Raw genomic sequence first — 20,657 nt, 5'->3', positions numbered from 1 at the left:
TGTATTTTTCTTCTATTGTTTTTAGTACACACTATTTCTGAATAATGCACATTATTTGGAAATAGTGCATACTATTTACAAACATAAACGTAAAAAAACATTAAAATTTTAAAAATTGGAAAACATTAACGAGGTATTATTATTAATACATTAACGAGTTATTATACATTAACGAGTTATTATTATTATAATAACTCGTTATAATACATTAACGAGTTATTATTATTATTGTATATGTAATATCTAATTTATATTATTTATATTTATGTTATATGTTATATGCTACTCATATGTTAAGAAACGCTGTTTAATGTAACGCCCTATTGCGACAGTTTTGTTCTATGTAAACCGACCTGATTCGATACCTGTATTGAGAACGTCGGTATATAAAAATCCGAAATAAATAAATAAATAAATTAACGGCTATTAATATTGACCCTCAGACAACACGACAAGAAGCACATTTTAGCCTGCATACCCCTAGTACAAACCCTTGGTATTCACTGAAGAATGGTTCATTGTAAGCAGAAAAATTAGAAAAGATCAGGAAAATGTTATTGACATAATCATCTCTGGAGTTTACAAATGCTCCACAGGGAGATGGATCCAATAGGGCTGCATACTGAACAGCCTTCCAGACCACAAGTTATCTCCAGGGAGTCTCACCAAAAATTGGAGCATGCTCAGAGCAAAACAAAAGATCAGACCATCAACAAGTTCTACATGGAGGTGCTGGAATGAACCATGTCAATTAGCAGTCATGGGTTACACATGCCCTCCCTTCCAATCCACACTAAATCTCAGAAAGACCATAACTCAAACATTTCCAGGTATAACATGTTCAGAGGAGTGGCTGTGTGGGGGAAAGATAGGATTTAATGCAAACTGAGTGAAGTTAAGTATAACAGAAATTCTCATAGCAATGGCGAAAGTGATGATTTCCTTGCCATGAGAAATAGGCCAGTGGTGGGAAGCACCATCTTGAGCCTGATATTCAGCAGTTTGGGGAGCAAATAAGTTATTTGGTACCTGAAGGATGGAAGGTTGCCATTGTAACACCAATTTTTAAATCAACCACATAGATCAGAGAGTTTTTAACCCATAATATCCCAGTGTCCTATTTAGAAGATAGTTTCTTTAAAAATGTGGGACATAATGAGTTAAAAAGGGAATCAAGGGATGATCCAGGAAACTACATAACTAGTGAGTCTGACATCTATGCCAGGGAAAATGGTAGAAACTATCCAAAGAACAAAATTGCTGAACATATAGATAAGCATAGTTTAATGGGACAAAGGCAACATGGATTTAGCCAAGGGAAGTCTTGCCTCACAGATTTGCTACATTTTTTTAAGGGCATAAATAAACATGTGGATAAAGATGATCCAGGTGATATAGTATATCTGGATTTCCAGAAAACATTTGACAATGTCCCTCACAAGAAACTTCTTAGGAAATTAAAAAGTCATGGGATAGGGGGTAGTGTTCTATTATGGATTGCCAACTGGTTAAAAGATAGAAAACAGAATAGGACTAAATTATAAATTATCCCAATGGAGAAAGGTGAATAGTGGAGTGCTTCAGGGATCTGTTCTGGGACCTCTGCTTTTTAATATATTTATAAACAACCTGGAAATGGGAACAAGTGAGGTGAACAGATCTGGCATTGACTCAAAATTATTCAAAGTTGTTAATTCACAAGAGGATTGTGAAAACTGTGAGACTGGGCATGCAAATGGCAAATGAAATTTAATATGGACAAGTGCAAAGTGATGCACTTAGGGAAGAGTAACCCAAATTATGAATATACAATGCAAGGTTCCACATTAGGAGTCACCACTCAGAAAAAGGATCTAGGTATCATCATTGAAAATACATTGAAATCCTCTGCTCAGTGTGCAGAAGCAACCAAGAAAGCAAATAGAATGCTAGGGATTATTAGGAAAGGAATGAAGAATAAAACAGAGAATATAATAGAGATGTGTTTAGTTTTTGCATGTTGGCTCGGGCTTCGGCTCGGGCGACCCGTGGAAAACTTCATTTTCCAACGGGTTGGTTTTTTTTTTGTTCAGCGATTTTCTTCAAAAACAAAAAACCCACCCCAACCCTTACAATTTAGTTTACTACAACCCCCCCCCCCCCCACCCTCTGGAACCCCCAAAACTTGCCTAAAATCCATGGTGGTCCAGCGGGGGTTCCGGGAGCGATCTCCCATGCTTGGGCCGTCGGCTACCAGGAAACAAAATGGCGCTGGTGGCCCTTTGCCCATACCATGTGACAGGGGCTACCGATGCCATTGGTCGGCCCCTGTCACATGGAAGGAGCAATGGACGGCCAGCGTCATCTTGTGCTCCTACCATGTGACAGGGGCCAACCAATGGCACCGGTAGCCCCTGTGACATAGTTAGGGCAAAGTCTGTTGGCGCCATTTTAAATACTGGCAGCTGACGGCGCGAGTGCAGGATATAGCTTCGGGGGGTGGGGGTCGGGCAAGTCTTGGGGGGGTCAGGAGGGTGGGGGTTGCAATTAATTACATTTGAAGGGTTGGGGTGGGTTTTTGTTTTTTTTTAATGTGCCTTTTCTCCCCTCCCCAAAAACAATAAGAAAACCACACGGAATTTCGTGGGCTTTCTTATCATTTCATCACCCCCCCCCCAACTGCGACAAAATAGGAAATATCGTCTCTATTTCCTATTTCATCACAAACAAATGCTCATCCCTAGTGGACAAAGGTAAACTGTGGAATGCTTCAGAGATCTGTACTTGGACCGGTGCTTTTCAATATATTTATAAATGATCTGGAAAGGAATACGACGAGTGAGGTAATCAGATTTGCTGATGATACAAAATTATTCAGAGTAATTAAATCACATGTGGACTGTGAGAAATTGCAGGAGGAACTTGCGAGAATGGAAGACTTGCTTCCAAATTGCAGAAGAAATTTAATGTGGACAAATACAAGGTGATCCATATAGGGGAAAAGTAATCCATGCTGTAGTTACTTAATGTTAAGTTCTATATAGGAGTTACCACTCAGGAAAAGGATCTAGGCGACATAGTGGAAAATACATTGAAATTGTCGGCTCAGTGTGCTGTGGCATTCAAAACAGCAAGCAGCATGTTAGGAATTATTAGGAAGGGAATGGTGAATAAAACAGAGAATGTCAAAATGCCTCTTAATTGCTCCATAGTGAAACTGCACATGAGTACTGTGTACAATTCTGACTGCTGCATCTCAAAAAAGATATAGTTGAACTGGAGAAGTTACAGAGAAGGGTAACCAAAATGATAAAGGGGATGGAACAGCTCCCCTATAAGGAAAGGCTATAGAGGTTAGCACTGTTTAGCTTGGAGAAGAGATGGCTGAGGGAGGATATGGTAGAGGTCTACAAAATCATAAGAGGACTAGAAAGTAAATGTGAATCAGTTGTTTATTCTTTCAGATAATAGAAGAACTAGGAGGCACTCCATGAAGATAGCAATTAGCACATTTAAAACAAATTGGAGAAAACTCTTTTTCACTCAATGCACAATTAAGTTCTGGAATTCATTGCCAGAGGATATGGATAGGGCAGTTAGTGAAGCTAGGTTTAAAAAAGATTTGGATAAGTTCTTGGAGGAGTCTACAAACTGCTATTATTCAAACTGACTTAGGGAATAGCCACTGCTATTACTGGCATTTGTAGCATGGGATCTGTCTAATAAGAACATAAGAACATAAGAAATTGCCATGCTGGGTCAGACCAAGTGTCTATCAAGCCCAGCATCCTGCTTCCAACAGAGGCCAAAACCAGGCCACAAGAACCTGGCAATTACCCAAACACTAAGAAGAACTCATGCTACTGATGCAATAGCAGTGGCTATTCCCTAAGTATAATTGATTAATAGCCATTAATGGACTTCTCCTCCAAGAACTTATCCAAACCTTTTTTTAACCCAGCTACACTAACTGCACTAACCACATCCTCTGGCAACAAATTCCAGAGCTTTATTGTGCATTGAGTGAAAAATAATTTTCTCCGATTAGTCTTAAATGTGCTACTTGCTAACTTCATGGAATGCCCCCTAGTCCTTCTATTATTCGAAAGTGTAAATAACCTAGTCACATCTACTCGTTCAAGACCTCTCATGATCTTAAAGACCTCTATCATAATGTTTGGATACTTGCAAGGTACTTGTAACCTGGATTGACCACTGTTTGAAACAGTAACCTGGATTGACCACTGTTTGAAACAGGATGATGGACTCTTGGAGAGATCCAGTATGGCAACTTTTTAGGTTCTTTATGTACTAATTTAGTCAGATAAATGCCCAAATATTCATTTAGCCAGATAACTTCTAATTTATCTGGCTAATTGCTTCTAAATATGGACCTCCAAGTGTCTTATTTGCAGGAGTTTTCAGACTGACACCAAAGCAGTGCATGTAAATATATATATGTTGTAAATGATATTTTTACTTCAGAAGATTGTACTTTGAATGTCCTTTTGCATGTAAATATATGATTTTTTAAAAATGCATGAGAGGGGGTGTGGAGCTGCTAAGCAATATGTTTGGTCTAGGGTGCTTGATATCCTTGTTTCGGCCTTGAGCACCTTAAACTTCACTCTTTGTATAACAGGCAACCAATGTAATTCCTGCAGCACAGGAGTAATATGGTATCTAATAGCACAACCTGTAAAAAGATGGGTGACAGCATTCAACAAAAGCTTCAGAGCCCTAACGACATAACTGGGGAGGCCTACAAACAGCGAATTGCAAATATCTATAGTTGTAAGTAGAAAAGCCTGGACCACAGTATAAAGATTAGATAAAATCAATTGAATCCCATGGACCATCCTGCGCTTTAAATAACCTGATTTAATAGTCACTTTAACTTGGGGTCTTCAAGATATACGTGAAGCAATCCATACCCCTAAATTTCTGACCACTTCTGAGAAAGATATTAAGACACCTTCTACTGTCAGCTGTAAACTAGGATCAAGAGGGAGAGCATGGGCTACCTGCTTCATATAGTCAAATAAAGTCCTAATTGGCTGGATAAACTTATCTAGCTAATTTTAGGACTGCTCTCTGGCACAAACAGACTTATATAGATAAATTATCTGGTTAACTCTGCCCGGAGCATCCCCAGAACACCTCCAAGTTATTCAGATAAGTTTTATGTGGCTAACTACTAGCTGGAGAAACCATTTGAATACATGTTCATATCACCTAATAATTGAACTGGAAGGGACATCAAGAAATCATCTAGTCCATTCCTTTGTTTTCGGGCAGGTTCCCTTTTTATACATATCTTCTGAAATGTTTCTCTTATCTGTTCCTAAAAACCTCCAGTGATGGAGATTTCATTAGTTTCCTGCCTAACATGTTCCAGTGCTTGGCAACCTTTGTAGGTAAAATATAAAATGCCACAGGTTGGCAACAGTGGATATATGTAGTGTGTCCAACTGCCCGGTTTTGAACTGGACAGTCCGGTTTTCCAGTGACTTGTCCAGTGTTTGGTTGCAAGGATAACCGGACACTGTAAAACCCGGTCAAGGTAGAAAGGAAAGTGTATCTACCTTGGCTGTTTTAGGGGCCAATCGGATTAGGCATAGCTATGAAGCCTGGTGCACCAATCAGCTGCATGCTCTTTCTTTGGGCTGCTGGCACAGACTCCTGCAGCTACAGAAGTGTCAAGAACATGATGAACTTGTGAAAGGTGCATTCCTGGTGCTAGCTTGAAGTTTGAACTGCTCATCTCTCCTCTCTCTCTCTTAATTTACTTGCGGGCTGATACAGTACCCCCCGCGTTTGGATGCGTGTTTTCGACGCGCTAGCTCTACCCCTTATTCAGTAGGTAGGTGTTAATTTCTGCCGGCGCCGGGGAAATGTATACCCTCCGACTTAATATCATGGCAATATTAAGTTGGAGGTCCCAAAAGTTTAAAATAATTAAAAAAAAAATTTTTTGAAAATCGGTTCACGGGTTGAAAACCGGACGCTCAATTTTGCCGGCTTCCGGTTTCCGAACCCGTGGCTGTCAGCGGGTTTGAGAACCGACGCCGGCAAAATTGAGCGTCGGCTGTCAAACACGCTGACAGCCGCCCCTTCTGTCAAAAAAGAGGCGCTAGGGACACGCTAGTGTCCCTAGTGCCTCTTTTTACTGCGGGCCCTAATTTGCATGTTTGTCCCTCCTGAATCGCGCGCACAGGAGAGCGGGCGCTCGCCCACTCTCCCGCGACCTTTACTGTATTGGCCTGTTGGCCAGTCCAGCTGCAGCCTGCTGCCCTACCTTTACTCCCATTGAGCCCCTCTAGTGTCTGAGGCACCTGCTGCCGTTCCTCCAGCCCTCACTTTTTCTCTGGGGTGGGGTGGTGGTAGGCTGTGCCGGCACCAGCCGCATTCCATCATCTGTTTCCCCCTCAGCTCATGTTTCAGTCCCGCACCCTGTTGTAACTGTGTTTGCCCGCTGATTACTGCTGGCTATTCTTAATGGCATCTGTTCATTAGCTCTCATTGTCAAGTCTGAACCTGGCCAGTCACGTCAGCCTCACGCTGTGTTGCTTCACCAGGCTGCTGACCCCTCCACTTTTTTCTGTTCTTTTATTTGTTGATGCTACTGGTGCCCGCTCCTGCTGACAGCAGCCTTTTTTTTTTTTTTAATTCTACTGGCTGGTTTTTCTGTAGCTGAGCTATCCAGGTCAGTAGTAGTTGTGAAAAAAAAGGGAAACCACCTTAACATTCTCCCTTAATAAATTGGAATTACCTGTTATTAAAGAAAAACGTGGTGTACTGTAGTGAGACCCCATGTTTTGCCCCTGCCTTTTTTCTTTTTTCTGGCCCTCTCCTTGCCCCGCATACCCTCCATTGCCATTCCCATCTCCATGCTGAATAATCCCCTGCTCCCCCCTGCCCAGCTTCCTATTCTAACCCCAGTCTCCCCCTTCCCTACCTAGTATTCCCTGGTCCCCTTAGACTGTTGCATGGTTGGCATGGGAATGGGCAGTGTCTCCTTGAATGATGTGATACAAAGAGCATAATAAGTATGTGTGTGTGAATGAGAGAGGTAGCATGTATGTGTGTGGGGTGGGGGGGGGGGGAGAGTAAGCATGAGAGAGAGAGAGTGTGCAGGTGAGTGCATGTGTGAGAGAATAAAAATGTGTGTGTATAATAAAGAGAGGAGAACGTTTGTGCATCATACCTTCTATTCCACAACAATGCAGGGTAATTGGAAATCAAAATCTCCAAGTATGGAGATTTGTGTATTATTTAATGTGCTTGCTGTTTAAAACATTTTATTGGTGTTTGGGAAAATTTTCAAAATGTTTATGAATTAAATTATTAGATTTACTCTATTCGTCAGCTGATTGAAATATTTATTCTTTTTATTTCTTTTATATTTTATATTTTATATTTCTTGGTTTTATAAGAAACAGTGGTTTCAATTTTTCCATTGTTGCACTGCGTACAGAATCTGGCTTGTTGCAATTTCCAGTTTAGTTTTCATGTACATGTTTCTATTTATGCTTTATGTCTGTTTATTGTATATTTGGTGAGGGTCTGTTTGTTTTCTGCATGTGTAACCAAACTGATATTCTACTAACATGTAATTTCTGTGTAAGGATATATTGCAACCTGGCTTATTCTGTTTTGCTAATAGGAATATATTAGTGTTTTAGGGCCTGGTGAAATATTTGCTGTGTTGCCTTTTCATAGATATTGTTTCTGCTTGAGTGCTGGAAGTGCTGTTTATGTATAGGAGGTTTAGTGTTTCATAATTCATGTCTTTCTGAGGGCTAAGCACACACTCAGCACATTAAAATAGGCCTAATGCCATATGGATTCCAAGTATCTTTTGCACAGCGTTTTATGGCTGGCACTACAGCAATGGATGAAATACTTATATACATACTAGCGGTACCCGGCCACGCGTTGCAGTGGCAGAGTCAGGTTCTTTACCCTCCCTCTCCCTTCCCCTTGCTCATTTACCTCAGTCACTCATCCTCCTCCCCCTTGGTCACTCACCCCCCTTCCCTCCTCTGTTCCCACTTCAACTCTCTCCCCTCACACTCACCTCTCCCCTCATTCTCCCTCCCCTGACACTCACCTCCCCCTCATTCTCCCTCCCCTCACTGTCACCTCTCCCCGCCTACTGCCTACCCTTCAGATCAGAAAACCTTTGTCTTTCTATTTCTGTGCGAACCCCCCCCCCCCACCCCCAAAAAAAACCCCAATCCCAACCCTTTAAATCAAATAATAACCCCCCACCCTCCTGCCCCCTCCCAAGACCTGGGAAATTAAAATTGTTGGTGCTACATGTGGTCTGTCCCTGGGCATCTGTGCACGTTATGTAGCCAAATAGGGGAGTGCCTAACCAAATTTGCACTTCCAAATTTGTTTTGTGGTCTGGGGAGGGCAAGTTTAGTGTATGTATTTTGTGTGTGAACCTCCCCCTTCCCCCAAAAAACAACCCTATGAAAAAAGTTGTCTTAAACTAACCACCCCACACTCTCCTGCCTCCCCCTCCCCCAGCCCCACAAAAAACAGTAGCCCCTCCCCTGCCCCCCCCCCCAGAGTTGCTGAATGAATGAAACCCCCCCCTCGTGACCCCTCCCCAAGATGTTCGCAATGAATTCATTTACACCCCCCCCCCCCCCCGGCCCCCCCCCCCCCCCCCCCCCCGAGACCTGATAAAAATGTCAGTCGGTGGAGCAGGCGTTCAGGAGCGGTCCGGGAGCGATGTATTGGCGTTGGTCCGTCGGCTGCGAGCACTGAAACGGGTTCCGACGGCCCTTTGCCCTTACTATGTCAGTGGGGTGGAGCAATGGCAGCGGTAGGTCCTCTGACATAGTAAGGGCAAAGGTCCACCGGCTGCCAGTCCTGAAAATGGCGCCGAGGGGCCCTCGCCCTTACTATGTCACATGGGCTACTGCCGCCATTGGTGTCCCCCGAGTGACATAGTAAGGGAAAGTGCTGTCAGTGCCATGTTGATTGCTGGCAGCCAACGGCCGTAGTGCAGGAGATGTGTCCCGGACCGGTCCTGGCCCCCCCGCTGGAGCCTCCCGGACTTCTGTCAGGTTTTGTGTGTGTTGTGAGGGCCTGGGAAGTAAATCAATTTGGCATGTGTGTGGGGGGTGTAAGGAGGGAGGTGGGTGTATTTTATCTGTAAAGGAAATAGTTATCTTCCGGCGAAAAAAGTGCGCGAATGTGTTAAAATGGAAGTGAAACGTGGACCTGGACTGGCGAAATGATTAGTGTAGCGTGTGTTAGTGTAAGGTGTAACAGATGGCGCTTACGTCCAGCAGATGTCGCTGTTTTCTGGAAAAAGAATTTTAAACCCATTTTACCTGTCACAGGTGTGATATATCTGTAATATAAGTACAGAAGAACCTTCCTGTATGCGAAATGAAGGTTGTGTCCAAATTTGAAAGCAATCGGTTCAGTGGTTTCTGAGATTAGCTATTTTGTCCAAACCATTTAACATTTTTATTTATATAGATTGTTGTGATATTTTTACCTCAGAAGACTGTACTTTGCACGTTCTTTTTCATGTAAAATGTTATAAATGCATAATTTTTAATTGTTTATGTAGCGTGCTGTGTGGTGGGCTCAAGGCTGTAAGGTTTGCCTAGTATACCTAAAATCCTTGCACATGGTGTAATGGGAGCCCATTCACTGCTAGCTATGCTGCTGGCCACACCGCTGTTCTTCTTAACTTGAGCTTTTGCTGCCTGCACCAATAGCTGGCTCTTCTTCTACTCCCATGGCTTGTGTGGCATGGCCAGGCCTACCAGTACTGCAGCCTTTTCTTCCAGTGTTCATGTCACTTGGGGCCTGGGACAAATTCAAGTAGTAGCTTCTAGGTACAATGCAGCACTCTAGGAACTGGAGGGTCCTCAGTATGGATGCTGGATTAGGTTCAGGGGAAGTGGGAACAAATTTATGCAAAGGGGGGACCCTTTTTTCAACTCTCCTGCCTCCCCCCTCCCTTCCAGAGTAGTAAATCACCTGGACCGGATGGTATACACCCCAGAATTCTGAAGGAACTAAAAAATGAAATTTCAGACCTATTAGTAAAAATTTGTAACCTATCATTAAAATCATCCATTGTACCTGAAGACTAGAGAATAGCAAATGTAACCCCAATATTTAAAAAGGGCTCCAGGGCGATCCGGGAAACTACAGACCGGTTAGCCTGACTTCAGTGCCAGGAAAAATAGTGGAAAGTGTCCTAAACATCAAAATCACAGAACATATAGAAAGACATGGTTTAATGGAACAAAGTCAGCATGGCTTTACCCAGGGCAAGTCTTGCCTCACAAATCTGCTTCACTTTTTTGAAGGAATTAATAAACACGTGGATAAAGGTGAACCGGTAGATGTAGTATACTTGGATTTTCAGAAGGTGTTTGACAAAGTTCCTCATGAGAGGCTTCTAGGAAATGTAAAAAGTCATGGGATAGGTGGCGATGTCCTTTCGTGGATTGCAAACTGGCTAAAAGACAGGAAACAGAGAGTAGGATTAAATGGACAATTTTCTCAGTGGAAGGGAGTGGACAGTGGAGTGCCTCAGGGATCTGTATTGGGACCCTTACTTTTCAATATATTTATAAATGATCTGGAAAGAAATACGACGAGTGAGATAATCAAATTTGCAGATGACACAAAATTGTTCAGAGTAGTTAAATCACAAGCAGATTGTGATAAATTGCAGGAAGACCTTGTGAGACTGGAAAATTGGGCATCCAAATGGCAGATGAAATTTAATGTGGATAAGTGCAAGGTGATGCATATAGGGAAAAATAACCCATGCTATAATTACACAATGTTGGGTTCCATATTAGGTGCTACAACCCAAGAAAGAGATCTAGGCGTCATAGTGGATAACACATTGAAATTGTCGGTTCAGTGTGCTGCGGCAGTCAAAAAAGCAAACAGAATGTTGGGAATTATTAGAAAGGGAATGGTGAATAAAATGGAAAATGTCATAATGCCTCTGTATCACTCCATGGTGAGACCACACCTTGAATACTGTGTACAATTCTGGTCACTGCATTTTAAAAAAGATATAATTGCGATGGAGAAGGTACAGAGAAGGGCTACCAAAATGATAAGGGAAATGGAACAGCTCCCCTATGAGGAAAGACTAAAGAGGTTAGGACTTTTCAGCTTAGAGAAGAGACGGCTGAGGGGGGATATGATAGAGATGTTTAAAATTATGAGAGATCTAGAACGGGTAGATGTGAATCGGTTATTTACTCTTTCGGATAGTAGAAAGACTAGGGGGCACTCCATGAAGTTAGCATGGGGCACATTTAAAAGTTATCGGAGAAAGTTATTTTTTACTCAACGCATAATTAAACTCTAGAATTTGTTGCCAGAGGATGTGGTTAGTGCAGTTAGTATAGCGGTGTTTAAAAAAGGATTGGATAAGTTCTTGGAGGAGAAGTCCACTACCTGCTATTAAGTTCACTAAGGGATAGATTTTAAAACCCCTGCGCGTGTAAATCCTCCTGGATTTACGCGCGCAGGGCACTCACGTGCCGGCGCGCCTATTTTGCATAGGCCGCCGGCGCGTGCAAAGCCCCGGGATGGGCGTAAGTCCCGGGGCTTCATAAAAGGGGCGGGAGGGGCGTGCCCGAGGGGCATGTCCGGGGGCAGGGGGCGGTCTGGGGTGGGTCCGGGAACGTGGCGACGGTTCGGGGGCGGGCCGGGAGGGCGGTCCCGAGTCCCCCGGCACTGCGGCCTGTGCTGGGGGATACCGGGGCGGCGCGCGCAAGTTACACCTGCACTGCGTGCAGGAAGATCACAACACTCCCAGTATCAGGGATACGGCACTGCATGCAGGAAGATCACAACACTCCTGGTATCAGGGATAGGGCACAAGTTCTTGTCACATTGACTGATCACATTACTTTTTTTGTCAAGCTACCAACTGTTTCCATTTCCCATCCCCCATATATTGTCAGTGGGAACCTTGGTAACATGAATAAATAAGAGGGCAGCCAATAGGAATACATATTCATTCCTAAACTGACCTTAACTGACCTGAAAAGTGTCAAATTGTATCATTTTCTGTTAGTGCGCACTAACTCCCGTTAGTGCGTACTAATCGGAAAAAACAATTTTTTTAACTAAAAAATCATGCCAAACACGATTTTCTTCTCCTGCCAGACGATTTCAATCATTAAGACGATCGGGCACACGATTTACATCCCTAGTAATTATAGCATGGGTTATTTTTCCCTATATGCATCACCTTGCACTTATCCACATTAAATTTCATCTGCCATTTGGATGCCCAATTTTCCAGTCTCACAAGGTCTTCCTGCAATTTATCACAATCTGCTTGTGATTTAACTACTCTGAACAATTTTGTGTCATCTGCAAATTTGATTATCTCACTCGTCGTATTTCTTTCCAGATCATTTATAAATATATTGAAAAGTAAGGGTCCCAATACAGATCCCTGAGGCACTCCACTGTCCACTCCCTTCCACTGAGAAAATTGCCCATTTAATCCTACTCTCTGTTTCCTGTCTTTTAGCCAGTTTGCAATCCACGAAAGGACATCGCCACCTATCCCATGACTTTTTACTTTTCCTAGAAGCTTCTCATGAGGAACTTTGTCAAACGCCTTCTGAAAATCCAAGTATACTATATCTACCGGTTCACCTTTATCCACATGTTTATTAACTCCTTCAAAAAAGTGAAGCAGATTTGTGAGGCAAGACTTGCCCTGGGTAAAGCCATGCTATGGCATCGGTACATGTCCCTATTAAAATGTCCATGACTTACATGGGATTTGTGCGCAAATGTGTGCTTCCATTAAAAATTGAGTTCAAATGCACGTGCATTCAACCTATTTTATACCATGCACACGTATGTTTTATAATGGACGCATCTCTGGATGTGAACCGGAAAATCCGTGCACATAGGCACCCGTGCAGCTGTTTCAAAGTTACAGTCTTTTTTTTTTCTCTAAGCCAGTGATATTCACTCCCAGCCTTCAAAGGCTGCCAACAGGTCATGTTTTCAGAATATCCCTAATGAATATGCATGAGAAAATTTGCATGCCCCTGCCTCCATTGTATGAAGATCTATCTCATGCATATTCAGTAGGGATATCCTGAAAAACCCAACCTGTTGGCAGCCCTCAAGGCCTGGTAGTAAATATCACTGTTCTAAAACCTTTTTGTGAATGAGATTATTTAACTCTGAAAGGTTTTTCTGTTATAATTTTAAACTAAGATGATGAATTATTTTACCATCTGTAGTGGTGGTATAGTACTGCAGCCATAGGAATATCAAGAACTATACTAGCAGAGTTTGTAGCAAAACTAGAGTGAATATCGTACATTTGGAAAAATAATTTCCAAGCACAGTAGAGTCATCATATAACTTTCAAACAAAACTAGTTGTAAATATGTTGTAGGATGGTTAAATGCAATTAATCTTGACTTTTAAGACCAGTTTTGAAACTGCTTTCCAAGTTCAGAACTTAAATGACAATTCTCACTGTACTAGAAGGAATACGTGATGGCTATCCTTTTGCATTGTCCTGCTGGAGGCCTGGATTTTATTACCAATTCAAGTTCCTGGGTGGAGTGAGAGGAGAGCATAGCAGGAGGACTGAAAGAGTTATCTTTTGAAATAGAACTGAGAGCAAACATGGAAAGGGAGCTCAATATTGCTGTTAGGTTGCTAATCGTAATAATATGCTGAGAAAAGCTTATCATTGTAATTATCTCCTTAGGGAGTCCAGTGCTGCTCTCTCTTCCCAGGAAACCACTGAAATTCTTAGTTAAAGCATAGGGCAGAACATAGAGCAAAATGGGAAACACAGGACTTTATAGATTTCTGATGAGAGCCATCCTTGAGGAAATGCAGCTCTCATTCCTGGGAATAAATGATCATGAAGTGCCAGAGATTTACTTTATTTTTCTTTTCTCCTATGAATTTAATATAATTGATAACGTTCCTTGCTGATAACATTCCTTGCAGAGCATGAGATTTCTCAGCTTTTTCCTTTTTTGTCTTCTTTTTTCTTTTCTGACATTTTTTTATATTGCTTGTATATTCATTATTTATACATTTTACATGCTAAAAAGCTTATATTAGGTGATAGCCCACTGACTGAGTGGCAGTGCTGCTGCCATGACCCTAGGGATGCTGCGGAGGCAGTGTTCCCAGCCCTGAAGATGGGAAGCATGGTCATTGTAAAGGGTGACACCTAGTGGCCATCTCATGATACAGAATTCCAAGAGGAGCCTTGGTGCTTGGCACCTAGCCTCAGGACTGTTGCTGCAATGATCAGGCTAAGAACAGTGGGAGAGTGAGTGCATGAAAAAAACTAGGGGAAAAAAAATCAATAGATAGTTGTGAATGAAGGCTCATGGTATCAGAATCCCAGAACTGGTTTTACCTGCAACTGGACTCAGGAGAAAGGAGGAACTACTGGATCAAAAAAAAAAGGGAATATTTGATAAATCCTGGTTGGGCAAAATGCAGCATGTGCTAATGCTTCACCTTATCGTGTAAAACAATAACAAAAACCCTATGTTTGAAAAGAATGTGGATATAGCTTCTTGCAGATAAAGGACTATTTAGCCTTTAAAGACTCTGTGGCATTTCCACTGATCTCAGTTAAAACAAGACACTTCTGCTCTGGCCACTGGAGTCATCTTTATCTTTGAAGGATCCTGAAAGAAGAGGAAGAAAGTAGGGAAGTCATGGCTCCCAAGATGAAAGGCTTGGAATGATGTCATGCCAGAAAGGAACAAAGCATCTGAAGTATTTGTAATTCCAAGATTAAGAAGCGTATCTGTAGGTTTAGCAGTCCCCATTATAGCAGCACCTGTTTTTAACTGCAGCGCTGTGCATAGAGCTCCTATCAAAAGGGGCTGTGGGAGGCAAGCTGGTGCAGGGGTGATTTCAGGGTCAACTCCAAACCAAAGGAGAAAGGAGGCTTTTTATTTCTTATCACTGAAAGGAAAAATCTGAAAATAAAAAAAGTGATGTTTTCAGAAAACCGGCAGGTGCTTGTCTTGATTTAGAAAAAAAATCTTTTTGTTCTGAAAACCCTTTTTTATTTTGGATTGGGAAGTTTTAAGTTAAAAATCGGAGTGTTTTCATATGCAAACACAGTTTTTAATTGGTAGTCATATATCTTTGAAGCAGAATTTTAATTTAGTGGATGATCTGTGAGTCACTGGTGTGCTCTCCTCGCCAGCTCGCAGGGCAGTATTCATTTTGCAAGTTGTCCTCTCTCCTCATGCACATACTATGCATTGTCACTGACTGTCTATCAGGTAAATCCACAGAACCCTTAGGGAGCCCTGTCAGCCTCATGACATATGCTTTTATGTGGATGTGAAAATCAAAGCTTTTGATTGTTGTTATTCTTCTCTCTGCCATGACAGGTGTCCATGTTCTAAGCTGTAGGAACAATCCCCTGGTGATCCCTGTCATCCATGACCTCAGTCACCCCTTCTACCACAGTCGGGCTGTCCTCATTAGCTTCAGCTCCCAATTGGTGGCCATCTCTGGGGTGGCCCTTCGCTCCTTCCAGAACTTCGACCCCATCACCATCAGCAGCTGTCAGAGGGGAGAGATATATAGCCCAGCAGAGCAGAGGTGAGTCTTTGCACCAACCTTCCCTCCACAACCACCCACTGTTTCCTAGCTTTGTCAAGGCCTGATCAAGGCATTAGAAGGAGGGGGGGTGATGAACTACGCTGACCTCTTGTACTTCTGGTAGAGCTGTAGTATCCCAACTGCACAGATTGCACATTTCATTTCATCAATGACATTGCCAATACATTTGAACTCTTTCCTCCCGCTCTTTTATCAACAGCCACTGGAATCCTAATTATTTTGCTGTAAATTAATACTCTGATAAGGAGTTCTATCATGTAATTATCACCCTGCACAAATAAAACAAAACAAAAAAAGTCAAGCATAGCGTGAATTCCCTTAGTGACCTTAAAAAGAGAAGGATAAGATGAGAGCGTGAGGGGAAGAGGGGTGATCTTGCAGACAGTATCCACAGGGCATGGCTATATGGGAGGAGCATACGAATGAGATTCTGTTGGCATGTTTATCAAAACTAACATAAAAAGCAACATAAAGGGGCCTGTGTACTAAATATGTTCCCTATGCATACAAGATGGGACAGAAATTTGTCACACACACATGCGCCCCTAAATTAGAGGAACAGTTCAACTTCGCCAACTCAGTAAGTAAACCAGGTTGAATGACTTCCCAATAGTTAGTGTGAAAATATAGTGCAATACCTGTAGCCTGTTGTTCAGAGGGGAACTGCATAGCTTGTGGTATCTCACTGTTAGGTTGGTAGATCTTGACCTGAACCTGAAATATTCTCTTTAGTAGTCCCTGGTAGGTAATACCCAAATAAATAGACTTTCTAATCCAAAATGGTTCCAAACTGGTCTGACTAACCTATACTTACTGAGTCAATACAGAATGCACGTCACACAAACAATAAGTGCCACAGTCCTTAGCTTTTTCTCACATTTTCACCTTCTGTTGTGAAAGTGGTGTTAGTTTAACTTACACACAATAATTCTACTACTTGAGCAGAGTATTTCAGCTTAGCCTGTTCAGGTTTTCTAGAATAGCTAGTGCAATTTGCTTCCAAGATGGGAAAATTGCCATTGTGCTCAGTCTCGCATATGCAGTATATTCCAGTCGCAGAACTCAGTAAAGAAAATGTTGTCACAAAAGGGATGTAACAGAAAATCCCCCAACTTATAATTTTAACAATATCTAATTAAGCATCACAGTATGCTCTCCTGGCACAATGCTTTCATTTGCTTTCTAATAATAATCACCAATTTGACAGAACCAGATAAGGTTCACCCAACAAATAAATTGTTAAAATTCTTCTGCAAATAAAATATAGTCCCTTATCTGGCTTCCGTTGTCCCTTTCTTATTTATAATCCATAATGTATCTTCTTAATGCTTTTTTATATATGCACTAACTAGATTTCAGAATTCCCCCACCCTCCCCCAAGCGCTATTGGCAGCCAGGTGAGGGAGCTAACAGGCTTCTGTCTGGCATATAATACTGTTGTGTTTGCTACTCCTGACTCATAGATGATCTCTCTCGCTAATCTATATATATATATAAGGTCTGATTTTAAAAACCATTTACACACGTAAAAATGAGTTTTATACATGTAAATGCACTTTACTCAAGTAAGTGGGTTTGGAAAATTACTACAATATATGCCATTGAATTGTTCATAGAATTTACTAATGTAAGTTCACTTTACTCTAATAAATGGCATTTGAAAATTGCTTCAATGGTATGTTACATTTATGCGCATAACTCCTTTGAAAATTACCTCCATACTCTATACACATATGCTCTCAAATCTATATATATACTTGCAAGTTACAATTTGACAGAACCACTAGCATTCTGCCATTAAACAGGGGCTCCATTAATTTTTTAGTAGAAGAAAATAACATTTTAACCAAAAAGTATTTTCTCCACAATTTGGAGCTTTGTACATGCTGAGAAAACTCATGTTCCCTCTCTAATGGTGTGTAATCCCTCACTGTTGAGTCTGTGTCCCCGAGTCCTTGCTAAAGCTCCCTGGTGGGCCACTCAGGGGTTGGAGTGTAAGTGGGGTAATATCTTTTCTTGAAAAATTTTATTCTAAATGTGAACAGTGTTATATTAGGGCAAGGCATTTGTGGGCAGCATTTGAACCTGTAATTGCAAACTTTCTGTACTTAAACTAGGTCATGTGCACTATAAAACATTTAATAAAAAAAAAAAAAGGAAGGAAAATAATTCTTTTCCGCATCTGGGTAAATGCTCAGCTTGTTGTACAAACAATTTAATATACAGAAAAGAGGTCATCTTTAGTCCAGAGCATAGTGCAAACTCATAGAGGCAGTGAGCCGTAGCTTCCAGTGCACTCAGGCACTATAGAGTAATGATTGACTTTTTTCAAATTCCATTACTATACTCCAGTTCTTTGCAACCCAGATGTAGAGAAACTTATTTTATGAGGCACAAGCTTACTTCAGGCTTCAGTAAGTATCTGTGATATATAGTATTTTTACTCCTAAAACCTTCACAGTAAAAATGTGTGGAATTAATTGATATGTAAAAAAAAAAAAAAAAGTAATGCTGTTGATTATTATTTTGACTTTCAAACATGTGATAGGACTTCTAAATTTTTCTATAGAATTTCCAAATATTCATCACCTAACCCCCTGACTTCCTGATTCCTAAAAATAAACAAAGAAATAGAACTAGTTCTGGTTAACTGAATTCAGTCACTGCGTTCTGACCTGGATTCTGGGAGACTGATTAAGTTTGTGAACTAAGCCCCTACCCATGTGAAGACCTAAAGAGAGTGGAGATCAGGCTTCACGTGAGGTTCAGTTGTGCAAATCTGGCCAAAATTCCAGTGCTGAAGCTGGACAGAGAGAAATAGGGACTCGCTAGTGGGAGGCAAAATCAAGCATCATAGAATACAGATAAAACTTGGGAATGTTTCTGTTGATTAGATTTAAAATAAAATAATATCCAGTCTTTTTTTTTTTTCAAGGGTGAACTCACGTAAATACAGGACGCTGAGGTGACTACCTTTGGCTTTCCAGCTTAACACTTTTTAAGTGTGGCTATAACAATTTGTAACAGAATTGCTGTGAGTTTAGTATTTTCTTAATGCAAGCTCATTCCATTCCTTAGGTAAGTCTCCAAAAGTTTAGCTATAGCAGAGAAAAGAATCCTGGAGAAACATGACTAGACAATTAAATCATTGGCAAAATATTTATCCACACTGAATTTCTTTTGCTTTTTTTTTTCCACACTCCTTCCCCCTTTCTTAAGCCTCAGTTTGCTTGCAGTCTCTGAAGCTCTGAGCACTTAAACGTGCTGTCTCAAGTTAAAATGGCACTAGAGTTGCACGGCGATGGCTCAGCAGCAGTGTCTGAGGGAGTTCTGGTTTAATTATTGAAAGCCAACCTGTTCCTTGAGCAGCCAAGGGCTACGAATGCTGAAGAGGCGGTATTTACGACTTTCTTGGGAGTCCCAACCATCACACAACAGCAAGATTTAGGGTGCTTACCTACCAGGTTGCAGAGAGAGTGTCACTGTCTGTGGCTCTTAGCCCAAGAATTGTCACTGTAAGGAATGGGCCACGTGGGAAGATCAGAAATTGATTAAAAAGCTCTGGCTACTTGCAAATGAAGGCTTATGGCACCATAGCCCTAGTAGGGACCAGTTCCGATTGAGCTGAAAGCAGGAGGAAACTATCAGGCCAAAAAAAATCTGAGCCAATTGGCTAACTGCTTTGCATGCTTGCCAATGCCTTGGTGCTTCGATCCAGCTCAAAACAAGCTCAGTAACTACTATGACAAAAATGGTACATTCCTAGTTAAAATATTACAGATTTATTTCAAAAATTAAAATATACATTGTTTTATATACAATAATACAGATTTGTGAAGGATTCATTGAAGATGGTGTGCAAGTTTGTTTTGGTGATGCATTTTAAGTTAGGTTTTCTAAATAAATCTGGAAGAATTTACCTAGAAATGCTCCATTTTTCTCAATAGTGATAAGACTATGAACAGCAGAAGGAAAATGATGCATACTGATATAGTAGATGGATGTGCTGCTTGCATACTTAGCAAATCCAGTCTTTGAGCAATAGCAAGAATAGAACAGCACTCCATACATCAGCAAAAGGAAAATATGCTACTGACGTATAATATTCAAAACTGTTAAAGGATACTAGATAATATTTTAAAAATACACATGGCCAGTAGAAATATTACAGTAGTAATGTGCACGGAACAGGAGAGAGACCTTGGGGAAATAATGTCTAGTGATCTAAAGATGGCGAAGCAATGTGACAAGATGATAGCTAAAGCTAGAAGAATGCTCGGTGCATAGAGGGAGGAATATCTAGTAAGAAAAAGGAAGTGATAATCCCCTTGTACAGGTCCTTGGTGAGGCCTCACCTGGAGTACTATGTTCAGTTCTGGAGACCGTATCTCAAAAGGGACAGAGACAGGTTGGAGGTGGTCCAGAGAAGAGCGATCAAAATAGTGGGAGGTCTCCATCAAATGACTTATGAGGAGAGGTTGAAGGACATAAATATGTATACTCTGGAGGAGAGGAGGAATAGAGGCGATATGATACAGACCTTCAGATACTTGAAAGGTTTTAATGATGCACGGTCAACAACAAACCTTTTCTGCTGGAAAGAATCCAATAGAACTAGCAGTCATGACAACTCAGAACCAATGTCAGGAAATATTTCGTCATGGAGAGGGTAGAGGACGCCTGGTATGCCTAGGCAGAGGAGGTGGTGAAGGCAAACGGGCAGATTTTCAAAGGGTTACGCACGTAAGTTACGCGCATAACCCCCAAAAAGCTGCCCCAAACTGCCCCTGCACGCGCCGAGCCGATCTTGCATAGGCTCGGTGGCACGCGCAAGCCCCGGGATGCGCATATGTCCTGGGGCTTGCAAAAAGGGGCGGGGCAGGGGCGGGGCAGGGGCGGGACGGGGGCTTGGCCTGAGCCTCCAGGCACAGTGGCCATTTGCTGCTGTGCCTGGGATCGCGGGCCGGCCATCGGACGGTGCACGTAACTTCTTCAATAAAGGTATGGGTTTTTTT

The 20,657-nt window shown here is 41.7% G+C and overlaps 1 protein-coding gene across 1 annotated transcript in view; it reads left to right on the top strand.

The window, feature by feature from the left end:
• PAPPA (pappalysin 1) overlaps window positions 1-20,657 on the top strand; it is a 611,319-nt gene that overhangs the window by 446,381 nt on the left and 144,281 nt on the right. The window contains exon 13 of the mRNA XM_029613956.1: window positions 15,408-15,621. Within this exon, the coding sequence (XP_029469816.1) occupies window positions 15,408-15,621 (214 nt within the window). The remainder of the gene's footprint in view (window positions 1-15,407; window positions 15,622-20,657) is intronic.

The sequence above is a fragment of the Rhinatrema bivittatum genome, chromosome 8, assembly GCF_901001135.1.
Source record: "Rhinatrema bivittatum chromosome 8, aRhiBiv1.1, whole genome shotgun sequence".
Taxonomy (NCBI): Eukaryota; Metazoa; Chordata; class Amphibia; order Gymnophiona; family Rhinatrematidae; genus Rhinatrema; species Rhinatrema bivittatum.
This window is presented reverse-complemented; position numbering and strand designations above follow the sequence as displayed.